The sequence below is a fragment of the Trichomonas vaginalis genome, chromosome VI (genome assembly GCF_026262505.1).
Source record: "Trichomonas vaginalis G3 chromosome VI, whole genome shotgun sequence".
NCBI lineage: Eukaryota > Parabasalia > Trichomonadida > Trichomonadidae > Trichomonas > Trichomonas vaginalis.
This window is the reverse complement of record NC_067208.1, coordinates 14,683,557-14,699,810: the sequence shown is the minus strand read 5'-3', so window position 1 is coordinate 14,699,810 and position 16,254 is coordinate 14,683,557. Positions and strand designations below refer to the sequence as shown.

Here is a 16,254-nt window from a genome sequence, read left to right as displayed (position 1 = left end):
CGGTCATTTTTTTAAAAATTAATTTTTTGTTAGAGATAAGAGCTAAAACTCGGTAAACAACTTCTTTATGTCTAGAAAATTCTATCTTGCCTTTTATTTTTTTCTCGCTGTGAAACGTATTCGGTCATTTTTTTAAAAATTAATTTTTTGTTAGAGATAAGAGCTAAAACTCGCGTAAACAACTTCTTTATGTCTAGAAAATTCTATCTTGCCTTTTATTTTTTTCTCGCTGTGAAACGTATTCGGTCATTTTTTTAAAAATTAATTTTTGTTAGAGATAAGAGCTAAAACTTTGCAGACAACTCCCCCATGTCTAGCAAATTTAACATTCGTCTCCCATTTTTATATATTTCGTTTAGAATGTTCGAAAATGCGTAATATGGTCATGAATATTAATTGAAAAGAACCTTGAATTAATTCAATCTGATCTCACAAAATATTTTAAATTACAAACTTTGTAGTTTGAATAGATAATTAGTATTAAACTCAAATAACTGGTTTATTTTTGAATAAAAAATTATTTGAATTCATTCAATTTTGTGAATTTTCCTTCAAAAATCAAGTTTAAATATCTTATTTGCCATATAATTATAAATACAATGAAACATATTCGAAATTGAAAAGAATGACTTTTTCTGTTCTTTCAATCATTCAATTTGAATTTTGCAATATTGGATTTCTCATTAAATAGCTATTAAAAACAACAAGCAATTTAACTTACATTCAAATTTATTTGTGTTATATTCAATCTTCTCAAAACTTATAATTTTCGGCTATAGCATGATTATATGCTATATAATATAATAAACCTATAATAGTATCATTCTTTCAATTATTTGAAGAGAAAACCGAAAAAATCTATTTTCGGTCTATAACACTTTGAGAGAGTTTTGAATATTTGAGAAAATTATCAAAATTATATAGTTATAGAATATGTATGCAAATATCTTAAGATGAAAAAAATATTTTATTGAGGTTGATCCGAATTCAAAAACTATTTTATTGGAAATCACAAAGAATAAAAATATATATATTTATTTAAATAGAATTCGAATAAGAGTTTATTGAAAAAACTAAATTCAGAGGAAATTGGCTGAATCATTCCAATTGCATTGTCATTAATAAAGTTATTTCTTAAATTTTCAAAAGTATAAAATATTTGGCACCCTTTCAATTGTTTAAATTGAAATTTCTGATTTTTATAACCAATGCGTTCTACTATATATGTTAAATATTTTACCTTTCAAAAAATTTATTTCAAAAAATTATTAAAAAAATAACGAATTTATTGAGGAATATAATTCAAGCCAAATCTATTTTCAAATCCGAGTTAAGATTTTGTTTGCAAAAAGTACGTTTTAAAAATATTCAAATTGCCTCAAATTTTTTTACTAAAAAAAATCATTATTTGAGCAACTTTTTTAGATGAATCCTTCTGTTTCCATGTCTAGCCAAGGCCCTGCATCACTGGAGCACGGATCCAGTATTTGGCAGCAGCTAATTCAAGGTAAAGTAGGGTTTTTAGATGCACTTTTCCCTTTATTTTATCATCTTTTTCAAAATAATACAATTCCCGTTTTATTATATTACCTTTGTGCAACATTATGGGGATTACAAACATTATTTCTTGGCCTCTGGCCCTTTACTAAGTTCTGGGAGAGTAATATGACCGAAACAGAAACAAAAATTTTCAAATGGCTAAAAGCAGTATGTCTTTTCATCAACCATCCATACGACACTCAGCAAGCTTGTATCAAAGAAGCAGTTTTCTTCTTATTGAACGTATTATCCGTTATTTGTATAATATTCAATATACACTATTATAAGACGCACAGATCGTTTAAAAAGTTCCTATTGTTACCTCTACATCCATATCTTCTTATCGCTTTCATTGGAATTCTTCCGGCCGGATATAATCTTGGAGAAACTTACAAAAAGCTTATTCGAAATGAAGTTGATGCATATTTAATAGTCACGATTATACTTGGCGTTTTTAATGTAATCTATCAACTTGGATTTCATTATGTCTCAATGAATATGTACGGCAAAAGTGTTTTCATTACAAATATGCCATTTATGGCGTTTGACCCACTCATGAACTACATTGCTGCCATGGTCGATACAGTAATTTACCTCTCTACTTTTATCTTGTCATACTTCGCAGATTGGGCATGTCTAATTGCTATCATAGCCAATATCTGTTTCCTCTGTTACTTAATTCCTCACTTAATGAACCTTTTATACGTAGTTCACCTCTCAAATATGATTATTTTTGCAATTTTTTGCTCAATTATCTGTTCAAACTTCATGATGTTTGTTGCATACTTCTTCCCAACCATGAAACACTCTATTTGCTTCATTTTCCTTCTTGCAGCGTATTTATTTTTTTCAGGAATCAGCCCAATTGTCCTTCATTTCTACAGAAAATACTATATCAAGAAGTTGTCTGTCACAGATGAATCAATTATATCGGATAGAAAGGAATATTTTGACTCATTAAAAATTAAAAATTCAGATAAAAAAGCTTTGATGCTTTTAACGCTTGGATTCAAATTTGCATGCCCATTGTTTACAGATTTCTCACTTATTGAGTACTTATTTGATGAAAATACTTCGACATATCTTTTATCACATCTTACTCAGATCGTAAACTTCTTTCCAGGCGAAACAACAATGTTAAACCGCATGACAGGTCTTCTTATGTCAAGGAGAGATCTCAGTATTGGAGCCAGATTCTTAATTTACCAAATCTACAAAATTAAAACGATCAGACAATACTCAGCATCAAGTGCCGAATCTAATTCGAAGCTTAATGAGCTCAGAAACACGAGTCTTCAGGTCGAATACATCACAAGAAGTGCTTTGGAGTCACATGACTTAAAACCAGGATATTATGAAGAACTTGCAAAAAGATCGAACAGAACAAACGCAATTTGGCAAGAAGCATTGAACGAATATCCAAATAACGCGAAGTTTTATGATGAATATTCACGTTATCTCGTTGAAGCCGAATCGAATTACCCTGATGCTATATATGCCAGACATAAAAGCAACATGATAGAGATGGGAAAGAACTATTCAGTTGATTACTGTCTGAGATCAATGATCAGATGTTTCCCTGTATACATAAAGAACCAAATTATCGATGCAAAAGGAAATTTGCTTGGAAAGAAATTCAAAAAGTCAAAAAGTGAAACAAACTTTACATCGCATTCCGATGGTTCTGACAAAGAAAAAACAGATGAACTCGATGACGATGTCATGGAAAGTGTTGGTAGATCAACAATCAGCCAATACAAGACAAGAATTGCTTTACATAATGCTTTGAAAAACAAACTTCCGAAGTCAATAACATCATTAATTCCTATAACAATTATTGTATTGTTATTGATTTGTTTAATGGCCATTTTCATTGTTATTTTCAGCCGCTCTAAAATAAAGAAACAAACAATGTCAATGGAATTATTGGATGGAATTTCGAAAACTAGATTTTACATTGCTCTTAATGATATGGAAATTCTAATGAGATATTCAGTGGACAAAGGAAGTTACGAAAAATATGAAACATTAATGAGACAACTCGCCGCAAACTGTTCTTCAAAAGATTATTTGATTAATGCTTTCAAAGACTTTTTGTATCAAAGTTTCTTCAATTTGCAAAGCGCAATTTCTGAATATGATGGAATGATGAATGATTTAGCTGATTTTGCAAATGCTGGATATGATGTCTACAACATTTCTAAGAACTTGATACAAACAAAGCATCAATTATATACTTGCTATGGAGGATATCCCATTTATATTGTTAATGACACTGTTTCTACAATGATTACGATTTTACTCGCACATCAATCGTATATTGTTACAAGAGTTAATGATAATATTTCTGATATGTTTACTCTACATCAATTCTGTGAATTAATTGTTAATTTAAGACTGTTTTATATGACTGTTCCACAGATATTTACTGATTTCTGCGATTTCCAGATTAGAGAAGGAGAAAATTTGCAGAAAAAGTTCAAATTTATTTTATATACTTTGCCTGTAATTGTAACATTACTCGCGTTTATTCCTATATTAATAATTCACTACCTTATCAACAGATCTTTGAGAGAAATCACCCAAATTATAGAGAGTTTCGACACAAAAACGAAAACTGAAGCAAAAGAATTAATTTCTGTAAATACTAAAAATGATGAAAATGTAACACTTTCTGAGATGAGTGTTACATCAAATGAATCGGGTGTTCTTATAGCAATTATATGCATTGTTGGTCTTATGTTTGTTGCTATTATTGTTGCGATGACGATGTTATCTTTTAATTCAAACAAAGACATTGTAAATCTCAATAAATGGGATCAATACGCAACATTGAGATTGTCTTTAACAGCAGAAGTAATGAATACATTAACTTTCGGAGTTGCTCAATTCGATAATCCTAATTCAACTAGAGTTTCTACACCTGCTGCTGCACAACAAATGGTTGATGAACTTTTAGAAGAATTGATGTCAGTAAATCATGATTTGATACAAGGAACTCAAGATTCTCCCGCATGCAATGGATTTGATTCTATTTTGGATAATGAGAACTTCGTGGATAATGTAATTAATGATACTTCAAATCTTGATATACATTCGATCTATGAAAACTCTTCAATTAACTCTCAATTGAAAGTTTTTTATGATTACGTTTCAACAACAAGTCGTGAATTTACAACATCAACAGCAATTTCGAAAGTTCCTTATGCACATTCAGTTCATTTATTGAGTTATCATTTATCTCCAAAGATGTTGAAAGTCACAACACGTTTGAAAGAACTTGCAGATGTTACTTATAACAAACTTGTTTTGACAAACGCACTTTTGATTATTCCTTTGTTTGTTTTAGTTATTGTTTTCGCAATTCTGGTGAGTGTTTATTACAATTTGAGAAGAGATACTTATAACACAAGTCTCTACATTCTCAAGAGAATTAATCCTGTCAGTCTTGTTAACAACAAATTGTTCAGTAACAGATTCTTAAAGCATGCGAATGAATCAACAAGTGATAATAAGACAGTTTCAGGAAACATTATTTATAATTCTCAAGACGCAATATTCTTCACAAACTCTCATGGAATTGTTGAAATCGTTAATCCAGCAGCAACAACACTTTTAGGATATACTCCTGAACAAACACTTGGTCAATCTGTTTCTGTTTTCTTCGTACAAGATGATGAAAACAAAGTTCATACACAGATGGAGATGATCTTGAAAGGCCAGGCATCTCCTTTCTTTGAAGATGATGTAACAGCAGTTACTGATTCATGCCAATATATGCCATGTAAAATGACAATCATTGGCGTGAAATCTCCAAATTCTTCTGAAATCAAGTCATTTGTTTTATTGTTGAGAGATCAAACAGTTTTGATTGAACAACAAAAACAAGCTGAACTTGCAAAAGCAAACTCAGAAAAGCTCCTTTACCAGATTCTCCCAAGAGACATTGTTTTGCAGATAAACAGAGGAGAAAAAGACATTTCTTTCACAGTTCCTTCTGCTTCAATAGTCTTCATTGATGTTGTTAAATTCTCTGATTATTCGAGCTCTTTGATTCCACAAGAAATCATGTCAAATTTGAGCTTTTATTTCAACACTTTAGACACAATTATGACGAAATTTGAGCTGCTCACGAAGATCAAATTGATTGGAGATATATACATGGCAGCTGGAGGTTTGTTCAATCCTGAATTATCTCCTCAAAAACATGCAGAACAAATTGTTCTGTTCTCAACAGAAGTCATCGGAGAACTTGAAGAAATCAACTTGAAACTTAACTCTTCTTTGAGTGTAAGAGTTGGCGTAAATACAGGAGGTCCTATTATTGCAGGAGTTCTCGGAAAGGACAAACCAGTATTCGATATCATTGGCGATCCTATTAATATAGCATCAAGACTCCAATCAACTGATATTGCTAACCACGTTCAGATTTCTCAGTCAACATTTGAGTTGATTTCATCACTGAATTTGAACATCAAACCAAGAGGAGAAGTCTTTTTGAAAGGTAAAGGAAAACAGATGACTTATTTAGTTGTTCCTAACTCTATTCAGGATTCTGTCGATTTGGAGATTCCAATGCAGTTGAGTGGAACAAACTTAGAAATATTGAAGCCTTTGTCTTCTTCACTCGCAAGATTCCAAGTCGCATCACTCAAATAATTTTTTTATATTTTTATTATTTTGTATTTTGTTTTTTATATTATAATAAACTGAGTATTTTCTTTAAACTATCAAAATTATACACGCTCGTGTTACTCCTGATCTTAAAATTAACTCCTCGTTAGTAACAACAAAATGAATTCAAACGAAAGATTTATAAATTTTTTCGACATCTAAGCTTTATATCCCAATTTTCTATAATAAAAAGTTAATATTTTTTGTCGGGAAATGTTATTATTTATCACTGCTTAGTTCCTAACATACTCTTTTGCCATTAAATTAAAGATATGATGATATTATCTGAATGTGTCAGAAAGTGGTAAGTGGTAAGTGCACCCATAAATCAATATTTATGAAATTTATGAAATTCTTATGTCTCCATTAATGAGATGAATCATCCTTGGTCAAAATCTCAAATTATAACTTGTAACTGAACTATATCACCCATCCATTGAGTGAATTTAAAATCACTAAATAAATTTATATAGAACTCCTTTATAATTACATGATAAAAAAATAAATATAAAATAAACAAAAAATAAATAAATAAATAATCTAAATAAGAAGTGCCAAAAACTGGTCAGATTGTACTAATTCTCCTATTTTTGCTTTGGAAAGCATCATTCTTCCTTCATCATAAGCTTGTCCAAAAACTCTCGGTTTCTCAATGGAAACAGCACTTTGTAACACAGACAAACTGTTTCCACAGTGTAAAACTCCTCTTATCTCGTTGCCATAATTATTGAAAATTTCAGTTGTCACTTTTACGATATCTGTCACTTTTTCTAAATTAGAAAAACAAACAATTCTTCTAAATCTTGTGTCAACGACTTGTGTAACTGGTTCCAACATCTTTACTATATTGCTATGTGTTGTTTTCCCTTTGCTTTCTATAATGAGAAGCACTGTTTGGCCCAGATTCATTCCTTTCCTTCGATCTTTCCTTTCTTTCACTGTTGAATGTAATCTTTCGATCATTCTCGTTCTGTCATTCGATAGATGATGGTGGGAATCATCTTTTATGAGGAGAATGGAGCCTTTCCTGGAAAAGGAGAATGAGAATTCGCGTCCGTTGATTGATAAACTCCTGGATTCTAGTGGGGACTTTAATTTGAAGAAATTAGAAATGGAAAGGCCGCTGTCCGTCGAATTTCGGATTAAATATTCTTGGACTTCCCCTAAATTGTTGGGAATGAATGGAAGAAATGAGGAAATTTGGCCTTTTGTCTGTATTACGTTTTCCAATGGATCTAAATACAGAACAGCAAAGAATTCTGGCATTTCTGGTGCTATCCCAATGTCCCTGGCAAAATCTGAGATCTCTTTTATCGGAATTTGATCTCCTGCCATAAATTTTTGAAGAACAGGGTTAGATTTGCGCGCAGATGTTGGAACGAACTTCATTATGTCTTCAACAGTCCGTCCCAAATAGATAATCTGGTAAGTATAGTAGAGAAAACCAATTAAACATAATAATGAGAGAAAAAGTGTAATATAAGAAAGCCACCAGAGGCTCCTGGAGTCAAATTTCTCATAATAAAAAGTTTTCGCATAACAATTATAGCAAGTTTTGAAATAAAGATGATATATGCAGCTAACTGGTGTCATAAGGGACATTTCTAGTAAAAGACGTGTTCCCTTACTAATGACATCAAGATCTATACCCCATCTGGCCGTTCCTTCCAAAATTCCGACCATGAAAATAATAAATTCTGAAAAATCATTAGGTTCTGGGAATGGATATAGGTATGTCATCCTTGGCTGGATATTATTCTTGTAGTATCTTTGAGCTAATAACATCAAAACTGTATAAACAAACAAAATAGCAAAAGAAGCGATGAAAAACAAGATTCCTTTGATGAACGTATGATCTTGAATAGTTTGTGTCTGTTTCTGTTCAAGAGATATCAGTTTATCGAATTGAGATGAAATAGATTTTAACATTGCAGGCTGAATCGTCTTAATTACGGCATAAACATGTTTCTTAAGAGTCAAGGTACTTATTACGTAAACGAGTAATGTTATCGATGACAAAATCAGAATTGCTAATAAAAGATGCCAATAAACAGTCTTATTTCTATGAATCGTATCCTGTATCCAATTATAATGACTATGTACAAGCTGTTCATGTGTACTGTCGGTCAAATTCATGAGTTTTTCACTAAAATCATCTAATCTTTGAATCAAAGTCGTATTCGTGAGTCTATAAGGGTCCTTAGGGTTCAGCATGTACTTAATACTATTATGCATATCAGAATACAAATAAGCTAATGAGCAATTCGTTGAATCACAGCCAGGAATCGAAAAATTGACATTTTGATGAACTTTTCTTGTTGAAAAGATATAAAACTGTTCATTGAACAAGGCCTCGATAGCACTCGTATGTTCCATTGATAGGAAGTATAGAATGGTCATTGTATCATACCATGTACTATCAGAAATATTGTAATAAATTGATTTGTTGACAATTTCATTGAAATTATCAAGCAGAATGTTGGCAAGCAATCTGGCATCTTGTCTGATGAAGTATATCTGGTTCCTGAAAAGGTTCATGCTTTCTAAAATCAAAGTACTTTCTTTATAATCTTCTGCATCGGAATCGTTCACGATATTAAAGTGAATTATGATCAGACCGAAAATTATAAAGAAAACAATCGGTAAATAGAAGGTTATCTTGATTATAATCGTTCGATATTTGTCAAATACGATATCTACGGGTTGTTGGTTCGTAGGAACGCTGAATGTATGAGATAATGCTTGAAGATATTTGTCATTCGATGATACAACAGTCATATATCTCAATGCACGCTCATGATATTCGAGATTTGATATAAACCTTAATTCATCAATTGCTTTAGCGTCATCTTCGTTGCGTGTCTTATCTGGTTCTTGTTTCGGAATTAGAAATAATTGAGAAAAATTTGAAGTCATTTCATCGAAAATAAATGATCGTTTTGAATTCAAAAATTTAGCGGCTCGGGAGTAAAATTCTGAGGATTTTGAATAATTATGTTTGATATCTGCGAAAAATAAGGCGTTTTCACTCTGTATTGATGAGCAATATGGATATTTCATTGACAATATCTTTACATGTCGCGCTAAACTATTTATTTTCCGATGCAAAGCGAAAAATGAATCATGAAAACTTAATTCGTTTCCATTTCGAACTGATTTCCAGAACAAACGATGTAATGATGCAAATTCCGCAACTTCACATCGATATTCATCAAGTTCTCTAGCTATTACTGGTGATAAATTTTCTGATGTCTGCATTAAACAAAAAATTGCTTGAAAAAGGTGAAGATTCCTCATTCCAAAGTAATCTAAGCTTAATGTATGAAGCATGAACTGATAAATAATTGTGTTTGTCTCCCAATATAATAAACAAAGAAAACTTATATAGGAAGCCATCCATTGGCTTCTTGGAAACCTTTCCAAGCAAAACTGAACGAATGATTTTGATGTAATGATCTGATTTCCTGCTGTAATTCCTTCATAAATTAGTAATCTTAGTTGTCTTTCTGTTGTCAATGATTCTAATGATGTACTAATAGCGTGAACTGTATAGTTGTCTTTGAATGTGTCTAATTGGTCTAAGTATGGCTGAATTGAGCTTCTTTTGTGTTCGATAAATAATCTGTAAAGGAAAAACAAAATAACGAAGACAAAAGGGATGAACATCAGGTAGAAATATTCGAAATTGAGGTTGAAACTCATTTTAACGAACCCCAAAATAATTAAAGTTAATATTGTAAAAAAATTTGAAGCGATCAATGAATTTAAGGTTGGACTGAGTAAAGGCATCTCAATTACACATAGGATGTTCGCTATTAAAGAAATAATGAATTCAGCACTTAATGCGCAATAATAATAAACTTGTGTCATGTTTTGCATCTGTAGAGATACGAAAATGATAATAAATTCAGAAAATGGTAGTATTGGCGTAAAACCAACAAACCATTCACCGGTAACATTATTCGGATTAATTATCGAATTATTATCGATATAAGTAAGAACAATGTAGAGAAATATGAACAGGAAAAACAAAACATTGTTCAAAAAAGTAAAAATTGTATCCAATGTTGATAATTGGTGAGAAAAATACAACATGATTGAACAACTATAAGCAGCGCATACGTAAGGAAAGTAAATTGTTATAATTTGCGGTGAAAGGAAGTAATGCAAATGTAATAGTAAATCTGGGTTCCGAAACGTTATTATGAAAACAACAAGTGGAAAAAATACTAAAAGGAATGCCAAAACTTTAAATGGTAGTAAAGAGAAACTTCCAGGTATAAATTCTTGAAACTTTTTTGAATATGGAAAGTAGGTATAGTCATATTTAGGGGCGTCAGTAGTGTTTTGTTTAGTTTCGCCGATAAGAGGATATATACAAGCTAGTGTTGGAATAACTAACTGAAGAAAAGTTGCAAATGCGCTGAAAGTTGTTTTCCTTATTGAAATATTTTTGAAAATTGTGCAGAAACGAAAAAACTTCCATTTGAATCCGAGGGTATTAGGCATATGTTCAATTGTCATGTGTGACATTTGACCATATCTTTCTGCCTCCTTCATATTAAAATATTCTGTCACGTTTTTAAATTATTATCCCAAATATTCTGCATTCATTTAGTTATTTAGATTTATCTAAAAATTTATTTACTGAATATTTTTATTTCAATATAATTTTTTTTCAATACAATTGAATTATATTCAATTGGGAAATCGTATTGGTCACGATGTGATTTGATTGTTATTTAAAACTAATAAGAGTTAAAAATTTTTGACATTTAAGAAAGAGAAGGTTGATTATATTAAAATAAGAGAATTAAAAATCTATCAAAGGAAGGTTAATATGTCTCTGAATTTTGAATCAATCGATCAAGAGTTAGTGAACAAGAAAATCATTTGAGGATCTAAGTTTGTTGTGGTTATAAATAATTGTTTAGTAGGAGTTTTTGTAGTTGTGTTGAGAGAAAGAAATGAAATCAAGTGTAGTTAGGAAAAATAATTATTTGAACTCAGTCATCGAGTTACATGTATTGATAAATGAGAAAGATATGCAACGCATTACAGGCTTTTAGTTGATATAATGCGGGTTAATTTGAATGCTTTCAACAGAGAAATAAAAAATCACAATCTTAAGGTTCTAAAATATGATCCAAAACTGTGCGAATGGATAAGATAATAGTTTTGGACGAATTATTTTAGTCATTGAGCTGACTCATATCGGATGAATGAAAAATTTTGAAAATATTCTTATGGTGAGATGATTGATCATTATATTTGCATGAGTCTTGGAACTATTGAGATGCTATTATGAGATCTGTTATATTGCTATCAAAACTGTAATGCTGGCAGAAAATGAAAAACGAGAAAAATGGAATTAGTCGAATCCATTTTATCTAAGGTAACTAATCATGATTAAAAAGTATCTTGTCTTGTTTGAAAGGAGACGAAGTAACGAGAAAAAAAAAAAAAAAAAAACGTATTTATATGAACATATTAAAATAAGCAATGTTAATGATGTATTCAAAGAGTAATAAAGTTTTCATTTTCCAACGTTGGGGAAGCAGATGATTTGTCCAAAATCGATCTCAATATCGTAGAGAATCTTTATGAAAAATTGAGAGTGATGTTTCAAAATTGGATTTTTGCAAGTTTTTGGATTAAATGATTACACATACAATTTAAAATGATTTCTAAAAATTAACTTTTTCAATGTGATTTATCATTTTTGAAAAATAATAAGAAAACATGATTTCCGACTGATTCTAAAATTTTGAATCTGTTTTTTGAATTTAGAGTTTGAATGATTTACATTGAAATTATATTTATCCGCGCAATTAAGTATTTGTAGTACGATATAATATGATTGAAAATACAAAAAATATTTTCCTATTGAAATTTACATTTTTTCGAAATAACTTTATATTCTTACTAGATATACTATATAGTGCTATGTGGTCCGGCGATTCATTTTGTATACATAGATCCATTCAATAAATAAAATTAAAATTATTCCATATTTGAACTCATCATTAATTATGTAATTGATTTTTTCACGGCGTAAAAATATGTAAAATTTGAGAAAAAATTATTTTACTTCCTTTCACAAAATTTCTGTGAGTATCGAAAACAACCCTTGTTTTTAAAAATTTTAAAATGAGAGCCCGTGGAGTTGCACTCCGAGAATTTAGAGAAATGTTTTCCCCTTATTGCTTTTTGAAAAAGGACACCATCCCAATACAGAAGCTAGAGACCGGAGACTACGGATACTCAAACATCTCGAAATATACCGTGACTAATCGAAACATCGTTATAAAACAGATTTACTACACCGATAGTGACCAGGAGAAATTAAACAAGCTTTTCTCCCAATACATATTGCTTATGCGAGCCACAAATCGCTATTTAAATCCACCAATTGGATTCATCTTCAATAATCCCATAATTATTGCAACAAATTATATTTCAAATGGAAATTTATACGAGGCCATCAAAAGTGGAAGACTTAACCCAACAGACAAAACAAAAATTGCGATGGGAATTGCCTATGCTCTTCGTAGATTACACAAAATGCACATAATTCATGGAGACCTCAAGTCAAAGAATATTATGCTCGGTGACGATATGCGTCCTCTCGTATCAGATTTCGGTTATGGCGCCATCGCACTCGCATTACAAGTTCCGATCCAATACAGAATTAATGACCCCTACTGGTGTGCTCCAGAGGTACTCACAGGTGGGGTTCCAACCTCAGCCTCTGATGTTTACTCCTTCGGAACCCTTATATCAGAACTTTATAACGAACATATCCCAGCACAAGGTGCCGCCGTTCTCGCGCGCACATCACAAGAATTCATACCATCCACAGCCCCTAAAATCCTCCAAGCCCTCGTCAAATGCTGCACTCTTGAAAATCCAGCTCGTAGACCAGATTTCAGAAAGATCTATCGTCTCTTCAAGAATGGCAACTGTTATTTCCCTGGCACAGACCTTGCCAGCATCAAGGAGGAGGTGATCGCTATCAAGGCAGACATCCACAAGTCTCACAACAGATTTTCTCCATTGATTTCTTCCCCATTACCAAGTCGAGATCAAATTCAAGAGCTTATCAACAAGAACTCCCAGAAGAACCAACAGAGAAGAGCTAAGCACCTCGTAACAAGCAAGTCTACATCAATTGGAGTTAAAGAAGCAAGATCTCTTCCTATTCAAACAAAATCTGCTTCACCGGAAGCGATAAGCAAATTCGCAGGTCTTAGCGGCAAGATGTCACTTGGATTTTCTACAAAATTCACTTCTCCAGCAAAAGACGGACAACTTGGATCATCAGATAATAAATTAGAAAACAGTAATCAGCTATCATTAAATACAAAGTCCATGAACTTATCTAGTTCTCTTGGAAACCTCAAAGCTCAGGCAGAAGGTTCCAAATACCTCAGATTACCTCATAAATCTAGACACCCAAGAGTTCCTTCCTCCAACTGTGAAATATCAGTTTCGGAAAGACTCTACAGAACAATGTCTGGTATCAGGGTAGAGAAATATAAAGTTCGTGAAGAAAAGAAGAAATTAACTAGATCTTTATTGACAATCACCGCGCTTTTAAAGCAAGGCAATATATCTATACCATGCTTCCAGAAGGAAGAATCTCCTTCTGGCTTCTCACTCTCAAAACAAGTTATGCCATTTTTGAGACAGAGAAGGAGGCCAACAAAGTAATCTCTTTTGTTTGTATTTTTGTTATAAATGTTTTTTATTTTCGGATAATATACAATTCTCATCTAATGTTTTATTAACAAATTTTGGTTAGAAATGCTTGACAACTCTTCAATCTTATTGGTGAATATTACGTAATGAAAAACAAAAAATCGTTCTAGCTTCTTTAATATGAGTTATTTTAAGTTTTTATTGTGGGATTACAAAAACAAAAATTAAAAAAGTGTTTCGGGGGGCTCGAACCCGCGACCATCTGCTTATAAGACAAATGTGCTAACCGGCTGCACCACCGAAACCTCTGAAAAAACTCGCGATTTTGCACTTTAGATAAATAAATTTTACTTTTCCCCAATGTAAGAAAAGAGATCGCTGACGAATTACTTATTGAAATAGCCCTTTCTCCTTTTGATCCCTTTGATATGGTTCAATCATCCATTTCAAATTGAAAGAATCCAGAATAATGCTATGTTAATTCTTGATTTCGAAATCTCTTACTGATCGCTTGCAATACAAACTTTTTAATATAAAATTTGAAAACGGCAACTTTTTAGATATTCGATCCGCCAAGTATCTTCCTAAGACATTATAGTCTTCAGTCCCAAGTAAGTAAAATTTGTAAAATTTTGTAAAGTCTGAAAAAGTTCTCAAAATTTGATGTGATGAAAGTAACAATAGCATTTATTTAAACAAGCAAAAATATAATAAACTTAAACAAAAAATCACGCTTTTGGAGCAGTTTTCGGAGGATTTTCTTTTTTTGGATCTTCAGATCTAAGAGGGCCTCTAGAATAATGGGGTATTCCGTTTGGTATTAGACTTCTCTTTCTAATTCTGGCATTTGTAAGCCAAACTTTAATTTGATGATCGGTAAGGCCTGTTGCTACGCTTATCTTATGTCTTTCATCGCGATTTGCGTAAGGATTATCGACGTGAGCGAGAAACCACTCACTTAGTACTTGCTTCGCATATTTGCTAACTTTTTTGGTCTTCTTGGGGTCGGTTGGTTGAATTTGCTTGGCATTCATTTTGTTTGGTCCAATCAAGCTGCCTGGATGGATAGCTTTATCTTGTTGTAAAGATTTAATTTGTAATAATTTATCGAGTTGCCTCCTCCCATTATCTGGAAGATTAAATAAGAATACACTGTTAATGAATCGCCCACAGCCAACTAATTTTCCGACTTGTATATCTGATTGCTTGGGGTGAATGACTTTTTCCATTGATTTTTGAAAAAATTTCTGTCATTATAACATCAACATCATAATTAGCTTATTATCATGATTAAACATGACACTACCTCGAATTCAATAATTTCGGATATTTATATTGAACTGTGGCCTATTGATTTAGCTAAATTTTCAAATTTTATGTAAGGAGTAATAAGTCTTTTAGAAGCAGGTAGAATACTGTAATAAGTATGGGGCTCTGTTTCTATTTTTGAGCAGGCCTAGCAACAAAAAAAAATTATATATTCAAGACTTCTTGAGTTTGAAATTAAGTAACCACAAGAGAATGATAGATCTCGTAAGATTGGAACATAGTAATTACACTTATATAATCATTCGTGGATGTAAATCTACTAAAAATTATCAATAAAAGATAATTCTCAGGCATACGATTATTTTTGATTCAAATGCTGTTCGGTATTAAAAGCAAAAATAATCATATATCTGAGAATTACACTTTTCCGACATTTTTGTGTCGCTTCGCGCCCCTGACAAAACGTCGGAAAAGTGTAAATTTTGCCAAAAATTTTAATAACACAACTACCAACTACCCTGCATTAGCTCACCAAGTAAATTTTTAACAAATATTCATCTAAAATTAATTTGATATTCTGAAAATTAATAAAAACTGATGAATAATTGAAATTTATAGATCCATATGTAGAGAAAGATAACAGCCATTGATGTTGAGTTAACAAAATGGTCATCTTAAAACTGTCAACTCACGGGCGTAGTAAAAATTAGATTTAACTAAATTATGTTAATTATGTAATAGAGAATATTAGATTCGATATGCCGGTTTGAGAAAATTGATAAATAAAAAATAAGTCTCATCACACTTTTCAATGCTCGATTTTTAAAAACTGTTTAAAAATGGAGCTTATATTGAAATAGTGTAGAGACTAAAAATTACCACAGACTATTTCAGAGGATTGAGTTGCCACTAGAGGTAGGGCAACGATAGAAAATTTTTGGAAAAAAAGTTCGGAGATCTTAAACGTATCATATTCCCTGCATGGTTTGGTATCTTCCGCCATGCGTTGTGCCAAACATATTGACACTTTCCAATAATTAATTTATGGTATGAGTCACAGAGTTAGATTAT

The 16,254-nt window shown here is 31.6% G+C and overlaps 4 protein-coding genes and 1 non-coding gene across 5 annotated transcripts, besides 1 other annotated feature; 2 read left to right on the top strand and 3 right to left on the bottom strand.

Moving 5' to 3' along the window:
- Positions 1-36: 36 nt before the first annotated feature.
- Positions 37-875: a mobile genetic element.
- Positions 876-1,425: 550 nt separating this feature from the next.
- On the top strand, positions 1,426-6,198 carry TVAGG3_0865980 (guanylate cyclase protein; the record flags this gene model as incomplete). Its single annotated transcript, XM_001314523.1, has 1 exon — positions 1,426-6,198. The coding sequence occupies one exon, from the start codon at positions 1,426-1,428 to the stop codon at positions 6,196-6,198; it is 4,773 nt and encodes a 1,590-aa protein (XP_001314551.1).
- A 490-nt stretch (positions 6,199-6,688) lies between these two features.
- On the bottom strand, positions 6,689-10,763 carry TVAGG3_0865970 (uncharacterized protein; the record flags this gene model as incomplete). Its single annotated transcript, XM_001314524.2, has 1 exon — positions 6,754-9,879. The coding sequence occupies one exon, from the start codon at positions 9,877-9,879 to the stop codon at positions 6,754-6,756; it is 3,126 nt and encodes a 1,041-aa protein (XP_001314552.1).
- A 1,554-nt stretch (positions 10,764-12,317) lies between these two features.
- On the top strand, positions 12,318-13,966 carry TVAGG3_0865960 (protein kinase protein; the record flags this gene model as incomplete). The annotated part of the gene is made up of 1 exon (XM_001314525.1): positions 12,364-13,926. One exon carries the CDS (start codon positions 12,364-12,366, stop codon positions 13,924-13,926), a length of 1,563 nt encoding a protein of 520 aa, XP_001314553.1.
- Positions 13,967-14,147: 181 nt separating this feature from the next.
- Positions 14,148-14,219, bottom strand: TVAGG3_0865950. Its single transcript has one exon. It is a non-coding gene; the product is annotated as a tRNA-Ile (tRNA).
- A 364-nt stretch (positions 14,220-14,583) lies between these two features.
- On the bottom strand, positions 14,584-15,162 carry TVAGG3_0865940 (Homeobox KN domain-containing protein; the record flags this gene model as incomplete). Its single annotated transcript, XM_001314526.1, has 1 exon — positions 14,643-15,143. The coding sequence occupies one exon, from the start codon at positions 15,141-15,143 to the stop codon at positions 14,643-14,645; it is 501 nt and encodes a 166-aa protein (XP_001314554.1).
- Positions 15,163-16,254: the final 1,092 nt, after the last annotated feature.